This window comes from Puntigrus tetrazona, chromosome 24 (genome assembly GCF_018831695.1).
Source record: "Puntigrus tetrazona isolate hp1 chromosome 24, ASM1883169v1, whole genome shotgun sequence".
Taxonomy (NCBI): Eukaryota; Metazoa; Chordata; class Actinopteri; order Cypriniformes; family Cyprinidae; genus Puntigrus; species Puntigrus tetrazona.
Window position 1 is genome coordinate 14,589,063 of NC_056722.1, and position 27,651 is coordinate 14,616,713.

General features: G+C 38.0%; 1 protein-coding gene across 9 annotated transcripts in view; it reads left to right on the forward strand.

Annotated features, from left to right (window-relative positions):
- The window catches only part of dlgap1b (discs, large (Drosophila) homolog-associated protein 1b), an 82,630-nt gene that overhangs the window by 42,795 nt on the left and 12,184 nt on the right, over positions 1-27,651 (forward strand). For 4 of the 9 annotated variants that reach the window (XM_043226817.1, XM_043226814.1, XM_043226821.1 and 1 more), the window contains 4 exons: positions 702-1,832; positions 5,998-6,212; positions 9,106-9,286; positions 13,268-13,514. In XM_043226817.1, coding sequence (XP_043082752.1) covers positions 750-1,832; positions 5,998-6,212; positions 9,106-9,286; positions 13,268-13,514 — 1,726 coding nt within the window. In that variant the 5' untranslated portion in view covers positions 702-749. Of the gene's footprint in view, positions 1-701; positions 1,833-4,555; positions 4,676-5,997; positions 6,213-9,105; positions 9,287-13,267; positions 13,515-27,651 lie in introns of those variants that run through there. The other 5 variants (XM_043226816.1, XM_043226818.1, XM_043226820.1 and 2 more) reach the window with 4 other exon arrangements.

The following is a 27,651-nucleotide window of genomic DNA, read 5'->3' on the forward strand; positions in this document are numbered from 1 at the left end:
AGAAGCCTCTTATACTCACTAAGGCAGTCTTTCATTACAGTAAAATTTTACTGTATTTTAAAATGTATTTTATTCCTGTCATGTCATTTTCAGGTCTTTGGTGTTAAATGAATCTTCAGAAATCATTTTAATATGGTTTATTGTCACTTTTGATCGATTTAATGAATTCTTGCATATTTGTCCATTCTGTCAAATCTCACGTTTTGAGTGTTGAATTCAAGTTAAAAATTAGTCCTGAAAATCCAGTGTTCTGTTCCAGTCCAGTGTGCTCCATCTAGCTGTTTTAAAAAAAAAAACAAGACACATCTTGTGTAAATTCTAGGGTCAGGTGACTCCAACACCAGTCTGCTTATACAAGATGTCCAGTTGATACAGATTATTCCAGTTTAGTGTTTTTTTAGGCAACCATGTAACTAGTGAGTTTTGAAAGTATATGTGGTTTAGTACCTCTTAGTTTAATACCCTTAGGTATTACTCATATTAGTAAAATGTTTTTAGGACAGTCCACTATAGTGGACACTATGAGGTTTAAAATGTGTAGAACTAAAGTGTTTAATGCATATTGTTTCTTTCTCTCCCTCTCTTTATTTGTTTCTCTCTCTCCTTGTGTTCCTCTCTTTTTCGTTGTTTCACCTAATTTGTTCGTCCTCTACGCTGCTTTCTGGCATTTCTTGTCTCTTTGTCCATCTGTCTTTCTGCAGTAGACTCAGTGTGTGTGGATGAGGCTGTGAGAGGGTGAGTGTATCAGGATGACGATGAAAGGCTTGTCCTCCAGCCGCAGCCACCACCACACACTCACACACTGCGACCCGTCCTACGAGTCTTTGACCCTCCGCCACGACCGTCGGCCTTATGTCCTCAACCAGGCCCACCCGAGTGACCACAGCTTCTACGGGTGCCAGTCCGATTTGGCCAGCAGCACATTTCCACGCCGACATCATGGCTCGCATCACGAGCTTAAGGACGAATGCGCCATAGTGCCCTATGTGGGACCAGGGGGCATAGCCGGGGGAACTGGGGGCGGGTGCGGCCCATGTAGCTCGGCTGCCATCCCATCATCCCTGCTGGAGAAGTTTGACCAGCAGCAACCAGTGAGAAAGGATGGGTATCACACGTTGCAATACAAACGGACCGCGGTGCTGGAGCATCAGCGCAGTGACAGTCCTGGCCGCATACGCCACCTCGTACACTCCGTCCAAAAACTGTTCACCAAGTCCCACTCCCTAGAAGGTCCCAGCCAACGCAGCCTCAATGGAAACGACCCCGCCATCCCAGCCGATGCAATGGCTACGGCTACATCCCATCCGAACGTTTCCACCACGACTGTAGGCACCCTGCAAAAGTCATCTAGCAACAAGCGGGGGAAGAACAAGGAACGCAGTCGCTCCGAACCCAAACCTCGCGCACGGACACCCGGGTCGGGTTACTGGAGCTCTGACGACACTCTAGACAGGGAGATCTGCCTTTACCACCAGCATCAACCCTCTGGAGTCATGACCATGGGCCGGCATCCGGACAAATCCCAGTCCCACTACTTCTTGGGACAGAGCTACAACACACTAGGAGGGGGACGCTCTTCCCTGAAGACGTCACGAAGCAACAATGACGTTGGAAGTTGCTCAACTTGCTCCAACCCTACAGGAGGCGCTCTGGCTTTAAGAGGCCCGACGTCAGTGGACCAGGCTGGGCCTCTCGTCAAGAAGAGCTCCTGGTCAAGCACGCTAACGGTGAGCAGGGCCCGAGAGGTGTACCAGAAGGCCACTGTCAATATCGATAAAGCTCTAGTCAAAGCACAGACCTGCCAGCAGGGACGAACCTGCCAGTTTTTACAGGTAGGAGAGAGATTTCTCCTCTCTTCATCAGCACGACCATCATCACCTTTGTCATTTCATCTGTGTCATCAGGTCAGCTTCCACACCTCATTCGTTTCTGCTGAGGAGTCATTTGGTTTCTTGGTGTGGAAGGTGTGACATCTCTTCATCTTTGTTTTGTCTTGTGCTTCATCTCTCTACACGTCTTCCATCTTTCAGCGCATGATCTTCCTGCTGTGTTTGCATGTTTGTGAAGATATATTTCTTGCATGCGCATGCCTTTTGTCTGAGCATGTTATTGGGGCCATTCACACAGGATGCACTTTTGCATCTGTCTGTTTCATAATTTTAGTTTTCTTTGATAACATACTAGAATTGCTGGGTTTTAAATGTTTCTAGGACTGTAGGATTACAAACCTGCAACTTTATTGCAAAGCTCACTGTTTCGAAATTTCTTAACATAACAGTTTGTGTTTGTTTTGTATAAAAAAAGTACTAAATTGACATCTGTGACCTTTCTGACAGGTCTTGATTAATTTTTAATAGTTTTCTATAAAATCATGATGGATTGATGCCTCATCACGATGCCTCAATAAATTGCTTATTAATAGTTAGTAAGATATTTGTTAAAAGGATGGTTCACACAAAAAATTAAAACTTTGTTGCGTTAATTACTCACCCTTATGTTGTTCCAAACCTGTAAGACATTTGTTCAACTTCTGAACAAAAATTTACATATTTTTGATGCAATCCGAAGGCTTTCTGACCATATACCATAGACAGTGTTCTAAAGATGAACAAAGAATTTATGGGTTTGGGATGAGAAGAGTAATTATTGACAGAATTTTAATTTTTGGGTGAACTATCCCTTTAAATTTATGCATGGGGAAGGAATAGTGGATCTAAAATATATCCGTGCAGAAAAAGTTTTGTAAGTAATAATAAACATCCAATATGCATGCTAATAAGCGACTAAATTAATAGTGAGAATTGTTTTTTAAACTCTTAAGTGTTACAGACATTTTTAATGAGTAAACTGCATCATGCTCTATTTTTTATTCCACTGGGCCTCTAACTGTTTTTTAGCATAAAAACAAGTCCTGTATGGATGGTCCCTTACAATGCTAGTGTTGTTGAATGTATTAACATATGCTCAGGACTGACCTGCTGTGTTTTAGCAGAACTGAATGTGACCGATTAAAACGAACTCAGAGATCATGGCTTGTGTTTTGATTTTTTGTTGTGGACGTAAGCTGTGTGATGGAGAGATCACAAACAAATAAGAGAAGGATAAGTGAGAACATTTTTAGCCCGCAGCCCTGGAGATCAGCGTTTGTTTGTGTGAAGATTAAGAGAAAAAAAATGGATTTTGCTCGTCCTTTTGCCATCTCTCTCTGTCTCTTATGTTCCCTATGTGACACAGTTACTGAGTCTTAGAAAAAAAGAAAGTGATGGAGAAAGGGAGAAGAGCAGAGGAAAAGAGTAAGGTGCATGTAGAATGGAGAATTGAAAGAAAAGAACAGAAGAGCAGTTAAATATGGTCAAGGTAAAACTAAATTAAAGTGACGTTATGTGTTGATGTAAATTGACACCATAAAAATATTACGCTGTGGAAAAAGGGGTTTGGTGATGATTGAAAAATGAATTTCTTAATAACCTAATAACACGTTCTTGTTGTTGCTGTATTAATATATATATTTTTTTATTCAAAAAAGAACATATATCATTGTTGATTTTAGTAAGAAAACAGATTAAACATTAAACTTCAACAGAAAACTTCTTTTGAAAAGTGATGCAAAGTTTACATTTAATTTCTCATGAAAAAAACACTATTGTAAAATTATTTGAATAAAAATATATATTGCTATTAAGATTTTTGTAGGCATTTAAGCACATTACAAATACATTTGCATATTTATGTGCTTAATATTGTACACTAATCAAGTATTCTTAAAAATTGTACCATCTAATTTTGTGCCTAATGCACTTTAATTGTGCAGAAGTAATGCTGAGGTACAACTTAAGATATACTGAAGTATAATTGATTGTGCTGAAGCGTATAAATTGTAAAGTAAAGTGAGGGATGCTTAATATGAAATAAAAGTATTTTAAATAAATTATGGGTATTTTTTTTTTCTAGGGGATGAAAAGCCTTTTTTTTCAATGCCACGTACAAGGGACTACTGAAGTGTGTGAGAGAGAGAGAAAGAGAGAAGAAACGTAAGAGGAGAAGACGTTGCAGATAATGGAGTCAGGAGAGATAGAGGAACTAAATAAAAAGGCAGAACTCTAAGGAGAACTGCCAAAGTGCCCGTATCTGAGCCCCCATCTGCAGTAATGAGACTCTGTCTGCTAATAGAGTTAGCGTGACTGTAAGTACACTGACTTGCTGTGGATAACTCCAGATGTCTTAGTTGCCGGTAATACTAAGGTCACGGTCATCCTCATAGCAACCATAGTTTTCAAGCACAAGGCATTGAGGTACTTTGTTTCCGTTGTGCCTCTCTCTCTCTCTCTCTGCACTTTTTTCAAATTTCCATCCTCTTAAAAAAAACTAAAAAACATTAGCCCTCCGTAGAGAGTGGATCCTTTCCCCCTGGTCTGAACAATATCTCTCTTTGTGCCCCTTTCTCTTCTGTTTTCGGTGACGGAGGATAGGTTGTTGGCTTCGCCCGCTAGTAGACCGTGTGAAAAAGAAGGGAACTTGTGAAAGAATTGCTTTAGCATGCGATGCACATCGCGGAGCGAGCCTGAAGCCGGGCTCACTAGTTCTCCCTCACTGACCACTAAAAATGGTGGAAGATTTGAAAAGAATCCGAGCCGTGCCTGGATAATATGAAATGATTGTTATTCATCTCAGAGAGGTGAGAGGCTTTTGAGGTGAGGGTTTGAGAGGTACATATTACGTGCGTCGTACATGAATACTGCGAGTGGGCGTGCAATGTTTTCGAGATCATTTTCAGGTAATGATGTTGGTTATGCAGAAGTCAATATTGCTTTTTGTAGTGGGAGCAGCAGGTGTTAGTGTGTGGGTACGGGTTGCATAAGGCCGTGCGTGTTATGCCAGGATGCGCTTTTAGCTTTTTAAGTGCTGTATTATCCGATGTATCAAAGAGGTTTTATGTTATAGAGATAATGTGGGAAAAGATTGAGATGTCGTAGTCATAGCTGCGTCGTGTGTAGTTCAACAGGGATGGTTTCTGGTTAATACATTAGAATAAGGATACAGTAAGCAGTTAGTCATTTATAAAGCTTATTTATGTTTTTAGACATTGATCATCAGCACATCATTTATTCATGGACAGTTGCAATGGATTAATTATTCTTGAGGTTTTGAGATATAACTTCTTAAATATATCAGTGGTAAATGAGTTTTAATTGGTTTATTAGATTAAAAAAGTGTATATATATATATATATATATATATATATATATATATATATATATATATATATATATATACACACACACTTTTTTATTTTACCAATATATAATACTAATATTTTGCACACATAAAAACATGCATATAACTATAATGTTTTCAGACTTCCATCCATAACATTTTTACAGTATTTTTGTATAATATTTCACCTTGCTTGATCTTGATTTCTATTATTATTATTTTGAGTTAACAGCTGTTTATAAAACATTTTGTTATTCATTTATGTATTTTTTTAATGCCTAGTTATCAAATATGCATTAAACAAAAATTAGAATATCTTTTATACATTTTAATTAATTGAAGCTAAAATACTAAAACAACTTTAAAAAGTACTCGCATCCAAAATGAGTCATTTTCTGAGGGTTGTTACATAAATGCTTTTTTTTTTTAATTGATGGTGAGCACAGTTATGACATTTGCAGAATGTATTAAGCATACAAAGACATTTCTGTGTCAGACAATCAAGGGAATTTGATTGTGACCCCTTTAATACTAAAATATTACATAAATAATACTTAAATCCGTACACACATATGTAAACATATAAATAATTATAATTTACAACTGCTTATAAGTTAGTGTTCTCATTAGTGTATGTTTGAACGATCATATTTTGTTTTGTTTTATTTCATTCAATGTGTTCTCTGTTACCTGTCTACATCATGCATGCTTTACTGCTTAAGTCTTAACTTATGGCTGATCGGCTGTTTGAGAGAAGCTAACTTTCTCTCTCGCTCTCTGCAGGTTCCTCAGGATGAGTGGGGTGGCTTCTCATCTGTGGGTCAGGATGACGAGATCCCGTGCAGGAGGATGAGGAGCGGCAGCTACATCAAGGCTATGGCAGAGGAGGACAGCGGAGACTCAGACTGCAGCCCTAAACCCTCACCCAAAGTCCAGGCCCGGAGAGCCAGCTACCTGAAAGCCACCCAGCCCTCCCTCACCGAGATGACCACCCTCAAGTGAGTCCGGAATCGTATTATCACATGGGAAATGAAATACATGTGCTGTATGTGTACATGTGGCGTGCAGGTGCGTGGACCGGCCCATCCGTCTGAAATTCCAATGAACAGTCATAATCTCTGGGGTCATTTTAAACATGGTATTTTACAGGCATTTCACCCACTCCGCATCTAAGTGCTGTTGGGATGGGTCTCTAGAGACAGTGCAGTCCCGTCCTTAAATCCACCTCTGTTCACACACAAATGCATACACACTTACTCGGTGCAATTTCATATAAAATCCCTTCATGTCCTGAGACTCTTACCACTACAGTGAAATCCTTTCACTCTCCCCTTTATTAAAAATTCAACAGAACAAAGTCATTTCAAAGGGAATTTTCCTGTGCCTTTTAAAGTTCCTTCCAAGTCCTTTCATTTTTCAGCTGCACACCGTTATAGCGACTGAAAGTGGGTCTTTATTAATGCGGGATCTGATCTCGCCTTCGGTATTTATGTTAAAACCTTACATGCATATTGCTTTTATAGCCGTGTACTACAGTGACGACATATCCTACTTAGAATATATACAATGAAGTGAGTCACTTTTAGGATCCCACAGACTTATTCATGAGAGCAAACTGATTTGCATTATAAAGAGAATCAACACACGCTTTTAGATCTGTTTGTGTGAATGTGCGCTTTTGCAACAAAGCATTTGCACAATGCGGGCATCATTGCTGTGACAACATCAGTGCAGAGCAAAAATCTTAAAAGAAATTAATCCACACGTTTGATTTTAAGGTCCAATTCTCGCAATTAACAAACCGTTAACAATGACTTCTGCCTCAATAAACTACTAGTTTGCCTATTTACAATTAGTAATGTAGTTCCCCTATTATGCTATTTCCGATATTGCCTTCATGCAGTGTGTAACGTGTGTGAATATAAACGATCTGCATTGAACCCACTCACGAATACGTAATTTTACTGACCACTGCTGCACGCAGTAGACCGATCGCAGCAGACTGGGCCATGTGACCAATCAGAGCAGAGTAGACTCACGGAAAGGAGGGGCTTAGAGAGGCTAAATCTTAGATCTGCTTTGTACGACTCGTTTGAGAAAATGAGGTGATATTAAACACATACTTTGAGAAAACAGAGGCGTTTTTTGTTTTCGCATGCATGTAAATCTATTGTAGGAAGCATAAAAGGGGCACTTTAAAGGGGTCATCGGATACAAAATTATATAATTGTCACATTTGATTTTAAGGTCTAGTTCTCGCAATAAAAAAAACTAAATTAAATATATTTTTTATTATATAAAAATATATTTTTGTATTTTTGATTGAATAAATATAGCCATGGTGACCATCAGTGGCTTATTTAAAAACATTTAAATATTTTGCATTAAATACATATGCTATAATACATTTTTTGCATAAGCTCGAAAATTCGAATTGTCTTTTTAATTTACTCGAGCATATGATGTCGTTAGTGTTCCAAATGAATGCATTTTGAACTCTTCAGATACTCCCTTCTCGATGTGTAGGGAATAGGAAACACTAAGTAGGGTCCCTGTCGTGTGCTCTTTATCTTTTTCTGCTTGACAGGAAGTGCTGCAGCATTGAATATTTATAATCAGAGCATTGTGCCTTGAACGCAAAAAACGGACACACACATTCAAACATGCATATACATACTCTTGTACACACACAAACATGAAACTGGGGTGATAAATAATGCATAATAAGGAAATTTCTAAACCTTTGAACCATAAATGCACTTTCTTTTTCAGAAACGCAGGAATACAGTAGACATACACACTCGTGTGTGTTTAAACAACCGCATGTATATAAGAGATAAAGAAAAAAATTGCGTTATATAATAAATATGCAATCCCCCGAGGCCTGTGCTCATTATAACAGATATTTCCTTTATTTCTGCAAAACAATTCCACAGATGTGTGTCATACAGCGTCTATAAAATTTGTAGGCAGTTTTATTAAACAGTTTTTAGTCCAATTATGCCAAAAACGCATAGTAGATATTCATTTTAATTTATTTTATATGATTAGTTATAAAATTAGATTTCAGTTAATGATAATGTCATGCTTCAATAGGCCAATGCAGTTATTTATATTAAAATGAACTATAATGTTTTGTTTTTAAAGAAACCATAACCATGTTTAAATAATGTAAACATTTTAATTTTATCAGCGATTTATCTACAACATAACTCCTGAAATAATAGCATATAACGAGAATACATGGCCATTGCCCTATTTTTTTCCCCAAGATCTAATTATGTATTCTTTCCTTTTCCTATTCATTTCAGCAGACTTCCACTATTTTGTTGTTCTTCCATCATTTGCTGCTTTAATTGATTTCATCCACTGTCATCTCTTCCTCTAAATCTATTCCTGTACTTTTCTTGCGCTCTTCCCTCTTTGTTTCTTTTTTCCTCCCTCTCTCTCTCGTTCCCCACTCCAGTGAAGAATGACTAATGTGTGTTTTTTCTTGCTGTAACTGCATACTATTTTAAGAGCCACATCCATAATTAAGATTGACTCGACCTGAAGGGATAGAATGTGTGTTTGTGTGCGTTCATGTTTTAATGTGTTTCTGTGCTCATTTTTCAAAGACCTGATTGCCCATCCACATGTAAACACAAACGGTCAAATGCTAGTGCTAATTGCGAGTGGTTCACGTTTGCATTGGCGTCAGATATATGAAGACTACACACACACACACTCACATAACCAGGTCGAGCTGTTTTTAGGTCAACGGTAATGAGTATGAGATCTCTGTTGGAAGAAAACCACAGGAACATGATGAATGAGTGCGAGTTACAAGAGTAATCTCACCCCTCATTAAATACTTGTACACCTGTTCTCGCTCTCTCTCTCTGTTTGCAGGATCAGTACGGAGTCCCATTCCCCCAAGCTGCAGATCCGGAGTCACAGTTACCTGCGAGCGGTGAGTGAGGTTTCAATCAACCGCAGTTTGGACAGTCTGGACCCGGCCGGTCTGCTGGCCTCGCCCAAATTTCGCTCCCGAAATGAGAGTTACATGAGGGCTATGAGCACCATCAGCCAGGTTGGTCATCGCCCCCCTTCGTTCTCTGGTGGAAATCGCCATTAAGTTCCTGATCTTATGCCAGTGAGAAACAACAACTGGGCCTTGATCAGATCCTAAGGGTGATTTCCAAGCAGAGCCTTCCTCAACGTCAGCCTTCGAGAAGGTTTGCAAAGGGGAGGAAAACATCCAAACGAAAAGAAGATATATTTTCGCTTCATTTTTGCTCTGTCCCATCAATCATCTCGTGGAAACCTTTATCATCTCTTCATCCATGCATTTTTCACAGTCATAATTTGCATATTATCAGTATGGTTTATGTTTAAGGTGTCCTAGTTGGTGTGCTTTTTGAGGTGCGACGTGGCCTGAAAAAAACGAGCTGTTTGTGCATCACGACTGCGTCACTTCCGTTATGAGCTTGCCTGCATTCTACATTCAAAATAATGACCTGGAGCACGCAAAAGATGCGATATGTGAATGGCCCCTAAGGTGCTTGTACACTCTGGCAATTGAATGCCTTTTTTCGCATTTTTTCCTATGAAAATGCTTGCTATGGATGCGAAAATGCTAAAAAATCAAGGCCGATCTGTTTTTTTCATGGCAGGGGCTATTTGCACTAACTGCAAATAGCCATAGATACGATCTACACTAAGTGTAAATAGAATATTTTTTGGCATACGTGCTATTTACACCAAGTGCAAATAGCAATGGATTCTATTTACACTAATTGAAAATAGCAGCGTTATTTTGTATTATGCTATTTACACTAAGTGCAAAGAGCATCTTCTGCTATTTATACTGCTTATTGCAAGTGGCAATTATCTGTACCTCAGTACTGAAGTACATTATAAAACAGAATTCAACGTATTGAATGTAAGTGTTCATTTTAATTTTAATTTCAATTGAATTTTTCACGTCAATCACGTCAAAATAAAACCAACATACGTTGGAGATTGCTTCAAATGACTGTCTTTTGTAATGATGACTAGCCCAATCACATGTTGGTGGGCGGAGTTAGGGTAAATACCCACCGCCAATAAGACGGGCTATCTTTGTTTATTTACAAAAAGGTTCAAATCGGACAAAAGGTTCGGAGGCAGTGCGTAAACTTGATTGGCCAACCTGATCTCATGGCAATTCATACATATTTTTTGAAATGGCTAATTCATATGAATTCATGTGACCTCACTCATAAAAATTCACGTGAGTTTTGCTAAAGTGTACATTTTTTACAAGATTCACAATTCGTATGAATTTGTACGAATGACCTACAGCTAACCCCGCCCTTAAAGGAACACTCCCCTTTTTTTTGCAAATAGTCTCATTCTCGAGTTAATAAGTTGAGTTGAGTCGGCCTCCGGGTCTGGCGACAGTACTTTTAGCTGCAGCTTAGCATAGATCACTGAACCTGATTAGACCTGTATAGCATCTCGCTCAAAAATGACCAAAGAGTTTCAAAATTGTTTCTATTTAAAACAAGTTACACTGAAAAGTCGTGATTTTCTAGATGACTGTACTCTCATTCCAGTGTAATAATCAAGGAACTTTGCTGCCATACCACGGGTGCAGCGGGCCCAATCATATCATGCAACGTCTGAAAATGCTGGGGGATTATTTTCATGCACTGCGTAATATCATTGCTCCTGCTGAACACGCATAAATTTCATTCATACTACACACATTCGATTTCAGACGCAGTTGATTGTTGTGCAACCAAAAGATGTGTGGTGTCAAGATGCGTTTTCACGATGTGATATTTTGTCCCAAAAGTGCTGACTAGTCTACTTAAAATATGTTCCTTTCCAGTCACAAGGAGTACATACTAGTAAAAGACTTCAAACATCTTGTCTGTCAGAATGGGCTGTAGTAGCTAACTGGAGGCAGTATATGCTAGTATGAAAATATTAAGTGTGTGGCAATGAGTTCTCATGTTTACTGTAGCTTGACAGCAGTTCTTTTTTTATTTTATTTGAGTAGGTGTCAGTAAAGCCTTTTAAGCGATTTTAAGTGGTGTTCTTCCTTGTTAGCATGTGCAGCTAAGGGATTTTCAAGGTGAGTTTTCAGGATTAGTGTCTGTTGCCATGGGATTTTAAGGGGAGTTTTCAAGATTAGCTTCTGTAGCCCTAGGATAAGGTAACGGGCAGCGTTTACAACCGAGACAATTTTAAGGTGAGTGTTCAGAGCCTGACAGCTCAGTCAGACAGACAACAGCCCTAACCTTTTAAAGAGCTGCTTCCTACCACCCTCGAAAAAAGACACTGCCCTCAGGCGCGTGTGTGTGAATGTGTGTCTTTTCTGCTCCCTGAGGATATATCAATCATTTCGGTGACAAAAAGCTCAGTCTGCTCACCAAAAACATCATTTATTGATCCCTCATGTGTATAGTGAATGTGTGTTTACGTTGCATACATATGTGTTGGTGTGTTTCTCTGAGGCTTTTTTTCTCTGGGGGTTTTATTGCTATTAGCAAATCTTGGTGCATTTCTTCCTTTAGCCAGTGACAAACTCTCTGCTTTCTGTTCCTCTAATCACTGTTAGTCGTCCAGTCACTTTTTTCCAACCTTAAATCATGAGCTCCCTTCCTCTCATAAGTTTCTGTCTTAATCCAGTCACACGTCTTACACTGTTGTATTCTAGAATTAGATCCAGCGACACCTGATTTTGCTTTCACTTGTACAGATTTCCTCCCCTCTGCACTCTTTTTTTTTTTCCTGTTCTGTTAGCTGTATTAGTGTGTTTAACCCTTATGATTGCTGCTTGGCTGTTACAGGGTTAAATTGAGCCTACATGACAAATGACAGCTCAGGATTCGCAATTTGCACATTTTCCCCTGACAATTGATCTTACGTCAATATTTAACATATTACTATTCCAGCTGTGTTGTTGACTCATTTTGGTATTTATGGTCGCCGTGACATTTTAAGCTAAAACCTTGTCATTAAGCTGATTACAAGAAAATCTATTTTTAAGGCAAATTACTTTTTTTTCTTAAACACACTAATGCACTTGTGGGTTTTTTTTTTTATTCTTTGTGATTTTCTTTCTTGCTTTTGTATTTTTGTAAAATTTTTATATGATGTTTGAAACTAATTTCTGAAAGTATGACATATTACAACACTAAAAAGGTGGATATGGCAACAAAGCACCCTGGATTGTGAATGCATGTGTTTGCTGTGTAATATTTTAATTATTTATTTATTTTAGAAATGTATAGTTATGTTATATTTTATTTCTTCAATTAATTTATACATTTATTCAATAAATATAATATTTAAAATAATAATTAATTTATAATATTATATTAATATATTAATATTATTTATAATATTATATTTTATTATTATTTTTATAAATAATATTATTTTAACATAATTATAAAAATATAGTTCAGTTTTAACATAAATGTAACATAAATTTCATACATTTGTATGAATATTTTGAATTGTATATTATATATTATTGTTTATTACAAATTAAAATTAATCACACACACACACACACACACACACACACACATATATATATTTTTAGTTTTTATATATTTAGTTTAGTTTTTCCTCACTATGAACAAAATGGTCATTTTCAACCTTTGTTTAATGTAATATTTATTATCTTGTGCCATATTTTACGCTGTTCATCCCTTTTCATACCTTTAGTGTACTGCAGTTTTAACAGATTTTCATAACTCAGGAATAAATGTCATGCTAAACATCTTTAATAATGTATGAAATGTTGCCTAGGGTTAAAATCTGCCTTAATCCAGAGTTAATCTAAACATGAAAAGTCAAATTGCGTTTTAACATATCTTAAGTAAACCAGCATTTAACAACTTCATATGATCTCACTATATTCCTCTGCCTTTTTGCAACGGTTTAAAGTCATTTTACATTAGTAAGCCTCGAGTTAACATCTTGATCATTCAGTCAGAATGCTGCTATCCCATGATAGAAGGGTGAAGGGGTAAAATGACAGCATGTGGTGACGCGTTGTCTCCCTCTGCAGGTGAGCGAGGTGGAAGTAAACGGGCAGATTGAGGCTGTGTGTGAGAGTGTGTTCAGTGAGATGGAGTCGAAGGCCGTGGATGCTCTGGACCTGCCAGGGTCCGGATGCTTCCGCATGAGGAGCCACAGTTACGTGCGGGCCATCGAAAAGGGCTGCTCGCAGGAGGAAGAAGAGGAGAGAGCGAAGCGCCAGGCCATCTCACCTCCTCGAACTACAACTACTGTTAGAACCATCCAGAGCAGTACAGGTACAAGAGCCTTAAAAGCTGATAAAAACAATGGCTATTACTGACGTTTTAACATGGGTTTGCCACAAGGGTTAGTGACATTTGTTTCAAATACATACAATGCACTTAAACTCTTAAACGCACTTTTTCAATTTCTTTATTAATATTTATTTGTTTTTCAAATATTAACTCAAAACTGATTTTGAAACACAGAAAACTTTTTTATTATATATATATATATAATGCTATGTCGTTTTTTTTCAGTGGTTTTGATTTATTAAAAATAATAATTAGAAGGATACACTCTCATACCTGTTCAAGGTATTTTAAAAAATACAGTAATACTTTTTACTTTTTTACTCATAGTTTAGAAGCATCGTGGGTTCACAATCTGAAATTAAAAAAAGTTAAATAAATTTACATAAAGCGTGCAGATATATATAATTTTTTATTTATTTATTTTTATTCACACCGTTCCTAATTGTGAAAATTAACTTTGTCATTGACCCAACTTAACTTTTTATAAAATATATGTCGGTATAATTAACTGTTGTATATAACTAAATAACTATCAAATTTTAAATGGCTTCTTAAATTCCAGACATTTTTAATTTGCATAAATGGCTTCACGAAGAACCTTTTACCAACCTTTAACTTTCCATTTCACAAAAGGTTCTTTTTTAGTAGAAAATGGTTCTTTAAATTATGAATTATGAGTTCTTCACACTAAGAAAAAAATATTTAAAAAAAACTACTGACCAAAAGGTTCATCGGGGAACCCAATGGCGTTGCTGTGAAAACCCTTCTTCAAACATTTATTTATAAGAGTGTATTGTTAAAAAATGTACATCTTCCTGCTTTCCCTCCCAACAGTTTTTTATGTCCTCCTTCCATCCTTCACCCTCTCTGTCACTTCATCTGTATGAATAGAGAAAGCCAAGGTCTCTTCCCTCCTTCTCTCTTGTGTGGCGTGTTGTTTAATTACAGCGATTAGAGAGTCTCATTCTTTCTCCTCGTCACACTGTCATCAGGGTCGTAGTCAGCTAATTAAAAACATTTACAGACAAGTGGGACGAAGGGAGGCCAGAGAGAAAGAGAAAGAACTGCTGAGACAAATTAGAATGACTGAGAGGAAACAGACAGGAACATAATAGATGGAAACAAGATTTGGGGATTTGGGGAATGACTTCTGCGTAGAAAAAAAAAAGAAGAAAAAGCTCCATTATCGACTCTGTCCCGTGTGTGTGCTTTTATGGTGAACTCTTATTCAAAAGCTTTAATCACTGATAAAAAAAAGTCAATCAGGATTAGACATCATTGCTTTCGCGGGCCATTATTCACTTAAACAAGATTGTTAATCAATTAAATAAAAATCTCAGTCATGCAGCTGACTTTTGGGTTTGCAGTTTACATCAGTTTTTATTTATATTGTGAACAATTATTAAAAAAAAATATTTGAGGAATTGGGATGTGATTTATATTTATATGTTATTTATATTAAATATTATTTCACTCTTCGTTGTCACATGATCTTTCAGAAATCATTGAAGCTTATGAAATATTTCTTATTATCAAGGTTAATATCTTTGATCATTTTTGTTGAAAGGAAGAGCATTTATTTGAAATAACCACCTAGAGGTCTTGATTGACTTTTGATCGTTCCTTGCTAAAATAAATATTAATTTTTTTAAAAGAAAACATACCCCAAAAAATTGTTAAAGCTTGCTGACAACAAACATTAGCACTGTGTATAATATAACCTAGTTTTATTAAAGTTTTTGCAATTTTATATGCATTTCTGTAAATATAATTTCAGCACACATTTCCTTTTGTTTCCTTTAATGCACACAGTTTCTTACTGATTATTAAAAATGGTTGTGTTAATATATAAGTACCAAAAGTCATATAGTATATTGCAGAAATTGTATATTGCAGCTGAATAATTGCTTAAAAAAAACTCCCATCTCCTTTCGAGTTGTTAAATGTTTCGTAGTTCATTTTTTGCATTTGTTTGACCCATTCAGTCCTATTCATGACCGTTTTTAAACCATTACCTGACGGGATATTTAGCCTCTCGTTGTGTAAGTTATGTAACAGGCATGGAGCGGACCAATCATATCGCAGGAAGATTTGATGCAAGATTTGAAACAAACTGCGTCGAGGAGCTTGGCAGTTAGATGTACTGTGCGAGAGGAGTAGGACTTTTTCTGTAGAGCGAAAAGTGGAGAGCGAATTCGAGAACTTTTTCATTTTCAATGAGAGTTGGCGATTTAAGGCAGAACGACACCACTGCTGACGAAACGTTAAGCAACTTCTCCGCAACACTTGGTTTTGATGCATTATGCAAACGCGATGTGCGAGTTTAAACAGTGGCGCTCACGTGATCCACCTCACGATGTGATTGGTTACGGGACTCGCACTGGATTTCTGACAAGGAACAACAAGTACAGTAGCTCGGTTAAATCAGTCGATATCCACGGCTTTCATGAGGAATCACCGGCAGAACACATGACCAGAGGGCAAAATGAAAACAAACAGCCAATGTGCCTTTATATAGACGTACACTAAATGAAACCCTAGCGCACCTGATGTTTTTCCTCAGGCTTTACGAGCGCGCAAACACACAACAAATACACATTATTGACTTATTGTCGCAGAAGAAATCGATCCTGTGGAGCTAAAAGCGCAAAAGACAAACAAACAAAAACCTCCAAGCTCGTCTGCGAGCATTCATTTCCAGGATTAAATGTGCGTATGTTGTAGTTCGGTTCATTTTCCTTTGGTCACACGGGGGAAGGGAAGTGTGTGTGAAACGTTCACGAGTGTGATATTGCTTTTAAACTCACAAAAAGCAAACAAGAAGCTGATATTGAATAATCTACTGAACATGGCCAGATAGTGAAAACATTCAATTTCATTGGTGAGAGAAATCACCTCTGGAGTGAAAAACCACTCAGTTTCTCAGGTCTGGATTTGTAGGCACTAAATCTATACTGATATCAATATTAATATTGAAAATGTTTTTTTAATGCATTTTTGATATTAAGTATACATTTCGATGATCAGTGATTTTAGAACTAAAATTCATTGAATTGAAGATAATAATTATTATGATTTTGTGGCTTTTTTAACACATATTACATTATTTATTATTATTATTAACAATAACATTTTTCATTCATGCAGTCTTTTCTTATATTTCCATATAATTACATTTTTAATTAAATTGTTGAAGTTTATTAATTAACTTTATTGCATTTTTAATTGTCATTTATATTAATTTATATATATATATATATATATATATATATATATATATATATATATATATATATATATATATATATATATATAATTCTTGAGGTCTAACAAACTTGTAGAATATATTTCCTAACCCATGAATGTTATAATTAATGTTGTTATAAATATTAATATTATAAAGAGGGGAAAATATTTTAATATAATAGCTTTTTTACTAATATTCTTGGCCACATTGCTGATTATTTGGAACGCTGTAAACACAAAAAGTTTGGTGGCACAATAAGGTTTCATTAATAAACATTAACAATGCCCAGTACATTTGTTACAGTATTTTCCTCATCTTTGTTAACGGTTAATAAAAATACAACTGTCCATTGGTTCGCTCAGGTCCCCTAATTAACATATCGGAACTTCTGGAAAGTGGTTCGGCCAATCAGATATGTGGATGAGAGCTATAACTGTTGTATGAAATCCAACAATGATCAGACAGAGTTTTACAGCTGTCCCATATCCCAAGTCACACACACACAGACACACACTCAAATGTGTGTATCACATTTGTCCTTTTAGCAGCTTTGATCTAAATGTCATTTCCACGGCATTAAAGGATTAGAACTTCCCGTCTGTCTGAGAATTTCTCTTTTTTGCGTGCATTATCTGCTTTCCGGGTCCGTCTCTCTCCTTCTCTGTCTGCTTGTTTCTCGAGGGTAATGGGATATAATGCTTTCATGCCTCTAGCTTACAAGAAAACCAGCGCCGGATCAGCACTAGTGAGTGCTCTGAGGTCCAGAGAGACACATGTCACCGGTCTTGATCTCATTCATCACTGACATGAACAGTGTCTCAGAGCTCAACGCTGCATTTATTTGAAACGGGAAAAAAATCGAATGATTATTTCTCAATTAAATAGCAGGTTTTTGTTTAAAGGTGCTGCGTGTAAAGCATACACTACCATAATGTGTTTGCAGAAACATCGATTACCTGAAAAGCAATGGTACAATCAGTTATTTTCCTTTGAAAATGTCAAAAACGTTCCTGGACTGAATATTTGTCTTTGTTTTGGTCTCTGGAACCCCGCCCACTGCCATTTTACCCAGTCATATTTTACACCCTGGGTTGCCAGTTTGCAGAAAATACAGCGGTGTTTCATTTCATTCTTCGCCATGTGCACTCGTTCCTGTCGGTATGGCAACCTGCGCGCGCGTCCAGTCTGATTAAATTGAATTAAATTAAATTAATTAAATTGAGGGAGGCTCGGTTCTCGAGGAAGCAATAGGTGACGAAGAGGAGAGTGAGAGATGAAACGTGGGAGTTGTGTTATACTATTGTTTTTTGACCACAAGAGGGCGGGATTGAGCACAAATAATGTTTGATGTTTAATGCGCCATAAAAAAATCATGCTTTATGTTGCTCGAAGGCATTACTGAAGGGCATGCTTATAATCTTTTTTTTTTTTTATAGTTTTATAAAGTCTTGTTATATAAAACTATAGGTTCCCAGATGTCTTTAGTCAAGTTTGTTTGGCCCTAATAAAGGTTTAAATAAAATAATACAGAATAAATAGGTCCTGTAGGCTTAAAAGTCATGCAACTGCATGTAAAAATTTAGTTCTATACGATGTACGTGTAAAAAAATATTTACATTGAAATTAGTTTTGAACAGCAATTTATTAATTCCTTAAATTGTTATGCATTTCAATGCCTTCATCGTAAATATGTAGATGTTATTTAATAAGGGGGGAAAAAATTTGTAGGCTATTTATGAGCAACTGTTTTTAAAAACTACCTACACTGAACGGAGACTTGAACATAGAACGTTTTAATTGGCTTTTTGGCGACTTAATTATTCTTTATTCTGTATAGGCTTTGTCCTTTGTAGGCTATTCATAATAATAATACCTCGTTATGATGATGGTTTATACACGGTCAGTCGGTTCAGCGGGGTGGGAAGTCCCGTATGCTCATGTTTGGCCGGTACGGGAATCGGTGTGTTTAACGGATGTGACGGTGTGGGCCGGTCCCGTTACCCGCCCGCGGCTGAACCGCCAGCAGCTCGAGCGTTAGTTGAGTCCATAGTCATTAGCTCCCATTCAGAGCCAAGCTGGAGTTTATCGCCAGATCCCTCCGATTCATTCAGGCGCTTTTGTCTCTCGTTCTCTCTCCGCTTACCGTTTACCGAAAATTACAGGGTATGTGCGACTGCTGGATCCGCCGCCTCTGTGAGTATACACGCGCTTCTCTCTCTCTCTCTCTCTCTCTCTCTCTCTCTCTCTCTCTCTCTCTCTCTCTCTCTCTCTCTCTCTCTCTCTCTCTCCCCTCATATCAATTGTTTGTTTGTGTTTGATAGTATTAACGGAGGAGACCGTCATAGCTTATTTTGCTTACTCATAGCCTAGCCGCAACGGTCTGATGCAAGTCAATATCCATGCAGTTTATTGAAGTTGATGGGGTCTATGGGTTTTTTTTGTTTTGTTTTGTTTTTTACTTCAAAGTGAAACATTAATAGGCTCATATAAATTAAAATACCTATTTAAATTAATAGAAATACAAATAATATAATATTAATCATTTGAAACGATAACAGTGACAAATGCAACTGAAATAACAATATTAAAATATGAAATAAGACATTAAAATATTAGTAATATATAGGCCGTGTTAGCCTGCAGATGATGGATATAGCTTTTTTATGGGGAAAAAAAGTTATGATGGCTTTGACGCGTATGTTTGAGTCACTGTTGATTTCTGAACTCTGTCCAGCATCAGTCTATTTTGGTGTGTCATATGTGATGTTAGGGAGCAGGTGTCAGCACACACTCACACACACACACACATACACGAGAGGTGAGACTATTTGCTGTGTTTTGATGTCACATGTGTTGAAACCGGTGGACATGATCCTAACAGTCGTGGTGTTGTTCTTCCGAATGCGTTTAGCATAATTTGAACGGAAGGTTGGTTCAGCATGGGTGAAGTTTTTCACATGAGAGCATGCATGGCTGAAGAATCCAAGTTGCAGTGTGAGGATGAGAGATCCCATTCATTTCAAACAGTCTGGCTATGACAGGTCTCTATATAAAAGCTGGTTGCCAGAGTTTGTGTTTCTGTATTCAACGTTGCCTAGTGTTCCAGCAGCGTTCCAAAACATTCATTTAGCTCTATATCCCAGGAGGAGGATGCTGCTGTTACCACGGCAACTAATTTATTTAACCTCTTGTCCTGGGGAGCAGAGGATATATATATATGATAATGATGTCACCGATACAGTAGGTTATATTTTGTTTTCATAGGCTTTTTTAATTCTTGATTTCTCTTGTTTTTTTTTTGTTTTTTTTTTTATTTGATTTTTAATAGAGGTTGTTTCGAATAGTTCTGATGTGGTCTTACAGAGATGCTCATCTGGATGTCATCCTGTCTGAAGGGAGCGATGTGTAATGAAACTGTAAATGGGCTGACTCAGAATAACAAAGATGGCAGAGCGGTGATATCATAAACAAGCCCTCCAGTCAAGTCGATCGATGCAGACACTCACTTAGGTATGATCTCAGCGTTATCGATTATACCCTTGCTTACACTCCGAATCAGGTGACTTGAATATTGATTCAAAAATAATAAAAGTCCCTTGCAGTAATAATACGCAAATCAATATTTTTGAACTCCAAGTTGATTTTTTTTGTAAAGTAGCCAACAAAAGATTGCCATCGTCATACATTTAATATAATTGTAATGCAATTAAACCCGTTGAAAATACATAGTGTTGTTTAATGGGAATTGCGGGGTTCGAACACTAGAGGGCGGTGTAGTACCAAGAGACTGAAGAAAGCACGTTTAAAATAACATGCTGCCTACGTGAGACGCTATCTGTCTATCTATCTATCTATCTATCTATCTATCTATCTATCTATCTATCTATCTATCTATCTATCTATCTCTATCTATCTATCTATCTATATGTCTATCTATCTATCTATCTATCTATCTATATGTCTATCTATCTATCTATCTATCTATCTATCTGTAATATCTGTAATATCTGTAATCATTTTAGTATGCCTGCCTCAGCTGAAAAGTGTAGTTCAGTTCAGACACGATCAACATTCAAATAGTTTTATTTACGCGCAATTTTCATCTATTTGCATTTAATTTCAACTTCAGTTTATTTAATTTAAAAAAAAAATTACTATGGCATTCCTCTTTTTTTGAGTCGTAAAAGTTTTGAAGCATTTACGTGCGCTGCCTTATAAATAGTTTTGCTTTGAGAAAATGAGTTTATGTGTGTGTGTGTGGCTATAGGACAGCCCATCTCTCCAGTCTTCACAAATCACTCAGTGAGACATTTCAGTTAAACAGTCTCGCTACTTTTCTTCCTCTCTCTCTCTCTCTCTCTCTCTCACTCCCTCCCTTCCTCAGTCACCGTCTCTCTCTCTCTCTCACAGATAATCATTTCCTTTCAGGCACTCCCCTCACTCACCATGAAAGGTGCTGTGCTGATTTATACTTAAACATCGTGTCTCAAAGCTCTAAGATTTATATGATTTCCTCTTCCTCCCCGTAGTTAATCAGCCCGTGTAAGTATATATGTGTATGTGAGAGAAAGAGACATGAAAGAGGGTGTCAGTGAGAGAGCGACAGAATGAACACACGCGCTTGTCTGAAATGCTCTGCTAGTGCGGGCACGCAGAAAAACACACAAACACACTTAATCTCCAAGCTTTCATGTGAATCCCTCCTCTAAACCTATGACCCGAAGCTTACCTTTTAATAGACATTACAGAGGAGGTGATCTAATGCATTTCTGATTCAGGTTCACACACATACACACGTGTAAAAATACACTTCATACTTACTGAAACAGACACCGAGTTCCTGATTGAATGTGTACAAGTGTTATTTAATAATAATAAGGGGTTGGAAAAAAAAAAACACAAAGCACACACCAACTAATTCTTGTCCTTTCACTCAGTTTTCAATTTCAGAAAATACTTTTCGCTGAAAACAAACCACACAATTCTCCTTGTAGCACACCAAAATGTAACAGAAAATAATATTATGAAGAAGGTGTTTGCAAATTTTAGATGTTTGTGATGTTTTGAACACAGTGCTTAATTTCGCAAGATATGTGAGGCATTTTGTGTGGGCGATTTTTTTATTTTTTTTTTGTGTGTAAACTTTTGGAAAAAAAGAGGCACAGTTTTGGAAATGTGTCTAAGCAGCTAGAAAAGCATATATATATGCTGTACTTTTTTATTTATCATAAATGCTGGATTAAATGATCACTGCTTCCACGAAACTGTAAAGCAACACTTTTGTTTTACTTTAGAAAAAAAATCTTAATCAGCATATTAGAAGGATTTGAGAAGGATCATGTGACACTGTGTATCCCAGTGCCCACTTCAGTTTTCTTCCTGTAGGTGGCGATAGGTACACAATGAAACGTTCTGTCACATGCTGGATCTCAGTCTGTTTCCTTACAAAATGTGGCCCCTAACAACTAACATTGCTTGTTACAATGCCAATTAAATCTTCATTATCCAACTTAAGATTCGAGAAAACATATCAACTGTTGGAGGACTTTTTTTTTCAGAAACTAGTCTGTTTTTAGAGAGTGATTCTGAGTTCTCTTGACTGTTTGATGACCGTGCACTTTACGTAATTACAACTTAACAGCCTCTCTTTGAGAATCGCTATGCTTTGATTCAGGCCACACAGAAAGGAAGTGCGGTCGTTGACATGATCCTGTCACACTGCCTGCCACAGGAAACTCTTTTCTACTCCTCTCCTCTCCTATGTATATCGGGGTGTGTGTGTGTGTGTGTGTGTGTGTGCATGCTGGATGGTTTAGGTTTTCACTGCGAGGGTGTGGCAAACCTTAATTACAGACCATCTCTTCTCTTCCAGAAAGGGTCCTCTGTGTCTCTGCATGTGTGTTTTTTGCCCCTAAATGTTTTGGGAGGGTCCTTTAATGGCATATATCACTTCGGCACTGAAGTCTCAAAACATGCATTTATAAAAAGCCAAAAATTACAACATGCCACTTAGATTGACTCTATATGAGTTTATGGGAAGAGGTGTGTGTGTGTGTGTGTGTGTGTGTGTGAGAGAGAGAGAGAGGTTCTACTTAGTTTAGTAGTTTAGGAAGTCTTTGTAACACAATGCATTGCATTCCTGCACTCCTGCCGGGCTCCTCGTTTGTTCCTTGCATTCTTGCCCACTCACCCCCAACCCCCTGCGTGTGTGCGTGTCAGAGCGTCGGGGGTCTCTAAAGTCTCCTAAAGACCACTTCACTCACGGAATAACCCAAAACCTGCACCAACACACACTCCGCGAAAACTACACACACATTTCTTCACCACACAACTGGGTTTTCCCCCAACCCCCTCTCACAGGATACCAGGGGTCAGAGGTCAAACCTGGAGACACAAAGCATAAAGAGAACAAACCGCGGAGGGAGAGATGGGGAGAGGGGGGAAAAGAGAGAAGGAGAGAGAGAGAGATAGGTGAGTTACGGGTGATTATTAGGGTGGTTAGTCCGCTGGAAAGTTGGTTAGACTCAAATCAGTCCTGGTGCTCAGATGACAGGACATTTATTTCGATTTGTTCTTGGCTCGTCCCATGAGTAGCGTGTTGGGTGTGCTGCCTATAAGTTGGGGTGTGAACTTTTGACCACATTCCTTTGTATTTAGAAGTAAATGCATGAATGTCAGGCCTCTGACCTCTTGAGATGTACAAGATCTTGACCCTAAAGACCTTCAAATAAACACAAACACACAAGGCTCATACTATTCATACCTAAACATGAATTGAACTTTTTATATGTACGTATGTGTGTGTGTGTGTGTGTGTATGCATATGTCTGTGTGTGTGTGTTAACATTTCATTTTAGGGACAAATTCCCACTAATAAAAAAATAGTATTTATAAAGCACATATTCTGCATGTTTTAGATCCCTTGATCCAGTTTATTGAGCCAAACATAAAGTTAATAGTTAGTTATTAGTGAGAATAAAACGACGTGTTCTCATTTAGATAAGTAAATATGGATGTGTGCGTCTGTCAGTTGTGTTTAATTCCTGGAAGAGAGCAATGCAGGATGCATCTATCCTTATACAAATACACAAACACTCACACTCGGTGACCCGTCAGATGTGTAATCAGACAGGTATGTAGACGTCGGGGAGTGTGAGGACAGAGCACTGAAAGGAGATCATTCGTGAGTCAGCTTGTGCATTAAATTATAATTTTAGACTTCTTTCAAGTTGATTGTGTCTTGTGGTTTTATTATGTCTTTGTGTTTCCTAGTTCAGGATGGTTTTGTTTTTGGTGTTTGTGTGTGTTCCCACTTTGACTGGTGTCAGGAATGCTCTGACAGGAACTAAAGCAAATGGGCCACTAAAACTTATCTCATCCTCTTTTACTGCCTGTCTCTTTCTCTCTCTCTCTCTCTCTCTCTCTCTCTCTCTCTCTCTCTTTCTCTCCCCTCATTCATCCCTGCCTCTCTTGTCCTCCTTTAGGGCATGTCTGTCTTTACAGACTATAGAAAAAGATATTCATCACCTAAGTTAAGACCCTGCACCCCTGTAAATGCCTACTCTCACTACTTTGAAGATGAAGTTAAAGTTTCATGGATCATTACATTTGCATTTAAAAAAATATATATTTTTGCTGTGAAAAAAAAAAAAAAAAAAAAAAAAAAAAAAAAAAAAAATATATATATATATATATATATATATATATATATATATATATATATATATATATATATAATACTCAGCTTTCTTTGATTTAAAAAATATAATTTTGTTTGTGTTATTTTATTTTTAAAAAATTACTATTATTTTTTTTTATATTTGTTTTCTTTTTAAGCTATATTCATAATCTAAATTATTTAGTTTTGCTTTATGTTTTCTGGTCGAACTTTCCTTTCATTTTTTTTTTCTAACCTAATTCATAATAATCTCACACTTACCTTAATGAACTGCCATAACCTGTCTGGCCTGAGATTTATTTCTACTTTGCACTGTGATTATGACACTTCATTTGTCACCTGCTGAGCATTGGCTCATGCTTGTGTGTGTGTGTGTGTGTGTGTGTGTGTGTGTGTGTGTAAGCGTGCAAGGGTGTGTTTGTCACTGATTGACAGCGAGGAAACTGGCCATGTGTATGAACTTAGAACAAGCGAAAGTAGGTCATGCACACTGTTAGTAAACACATCCACTCCCACAGTTTACATTTAGCAGTCGCAACCACGACAATCTACATTTTCTAAAAAAAAAAAAAAAAAAAGAAGCGGACCATTTGGTTCAACAGTGACTGGCCTGGTGGTCTATTTTTATTTCCATCTTCTTTTTTTTCACGCACACGCTGTTTCATAGAAAGGCCGCAGATTTCATGTTCCTCCCTGTTTCCACAGCTACACTATCACAAAGGACTCCAGCTGGCTGTGGAAAGAGAGCAAGGGATGGAGAGAAAGGCGAACAGTGACCAGCCCCTTTCTAAACACACGGCAGCTGGGCCGAACTGTCATTCTGCACCCTGGCCTGCTTACACACACACACACACACAAAAAACATTCTCCGGCCCCTCCTCTGCCTTTATAGCGCTTTGTGTTTCGTGTTTTTTTTCCGATAATTCCCTTGGCATCTACTAGAGGGAGCCCAACTAACCTGTTTGAATGAGTTTTACGGTTTTTGTCACTTCTAACACACAAGCCCTCACACACTCCCATTGGTTTCCTCCGCGTCCTGCCGTCAACATGCCCAGAGGTGAGTTCAATCTCCCCTCCTAATGAAGCATGAGGCCGAAAGGGGAGTTTCTCCAGGCAGGGGCCGAAAAAAAGGGATGAATGGATGATGGAGGGGGCAGCGAAGGAGTGGAGAGAAGGGGGTTGAGCAGGGGCCGTCTTTGATACAGCGCTGGCCAGGGCGGGGGGTAGTGTGTTTTTTAGCCAGGAGATTCACCATTCACACTCCTCTGTCGGCCGCTCGTTTGAAGCGCCTTCACAAAGAGGAGTTTGTGGGCCGGGGGCCAAAAAGGGGTTTTGTCATTCACAGAGTCCCATCTCCTCCTCCTCTTTAACCTCTTGCTCATACTTTGGCTCTTTTGAAACGAGAAATGCTTTATCGGCCAAGAACGCAGCCAATTAATGTTCAACCGACGGGCCGAATGGTTACAAAACCAAACTTTGAAAAAACATTTTGCGAAGATAATTGGAGTTCGTTTTTTTTATAAAGAAAATGGCCTTTCTACATCTAATATGCCATTTCTTCGCTAAAGTCCTCAGAATTAGTTGGTTTGCGGTAGCGTTCGGAGCGCGTTCGACAGAGCGGCAGATGTCGGGACGGTTTTGTCGAGAGAAAGTTGGACGAAAACATTTCAGGGAGTTTTTCTTTCTCCGTTCCTGCCTGCTGGAGTTCAGGAATTCTGTATCACACTCCACTTCCCAACTGTTGGATAAACACGATGGCCTTGAGAGCGTGTGTGTGCGGTTTTTGGAGGCGTGACGCTTCCATGATCCAAACATCAAAGTGTATCCGTGGAAACTGTGAGGTAGTCCGTAATGGCGCTAACATGGCATGACTTGTTTTTATTTCGTGCCTTTTTTTTGTGTGTGTGTGCTTGCGTGTTGGTGAATATAAAGTCATTCGGGATGCGTCCTACACATCTGGTCTCAGAAAATATATCATACTGCGGTGGCCCATATTGCAAAAACACTATTTTTGAGACATTTCGGCCTCTAAAAAACTTTGACAGCTCTCTGGCAACTGTCTTCCTCTTCACTTTGTGGAGTCCAGACAACCCGTTGACCTCGCTGGCATGCCTTTGTGCGGATGGGGCACGCTTATGTTACTGTTAGCTGACATTTTATATCAGAAGGTTGAATAAATAAGTCTACTGTATGAGCTAAAATGCACTTACTTTTATATTTTGTTATACTATTTGGGGTTAGTATGTTGTTTTGTATTACTTGGAAAGATAAATTAAGTCGGAGAAAAGTGAAGATACTTTTTGGGTTCAGTACATTTATAATGTGTAATAAAGATTTCTATAAATGCTAAAAAGCTTTACATTGATGGGGAAAAAAAATCACATTTCCCGCAAATATCAGGCAGCGCAACTTTTATAAACAACTGTAATAATAAATGTTTCTTGAACACCAAATCAGCATATTGGAATGGTTGCTGAAAAGATAAAGCTGCTTTTCCATCACAGAAATAAATCACTTAATAATATACATTAAACTAGTAGGACATTTATATTTGACCATGAGAATTTCAATGCTCGTACAGTATAGTGTAGGATATGATTAAAATTTTTGGATCGTCCCAGCTTGGAAAATCACATCTGACTGTAGTTTAAAGGGCTCCAGGTGGGTGGATGTTTTGGGCTATTTGACCCGTGGTTTGCCATTTGTCACAGATAGAGAGAGCTAGAGAAAGAGGAAAGGCTTTAGAAATAAACCGCAGGACTGGGTGGGTCGGAGAACACACACATACACGCTCGACACATGACACAGGCTCATACACACAGGTGAGAACAAGCACACACAGTGCCTGGCTCCAGTGCCGTAATAGTTTAAAGAGAAAGCCTGGCCTACTTTCCCCATGCACCGTGACCCAGTTTACATCGATTCAGACGCACAGAGCGGAGTCACAAACCTGTTCCACATCCCTTCTGTGTGTGAGGGAGCTGTTAAAAGACAGCGCACGATCTTCTTACAGTTCTGTAATCTAAAACAGATGCGCTTTGGCACACACACTCTCGTACGCTCAGATGTCATAAAGCAAAAGAGAGATCTTCCGATCTAATCCATTCCCTTCATGTGCTCAGGAGTAATGTGTGTGTGTGTGTGTGTGTGTGTGTGTGTGTTTGTGCGTGTGTCTGGGCTTGCACTAACCTGCT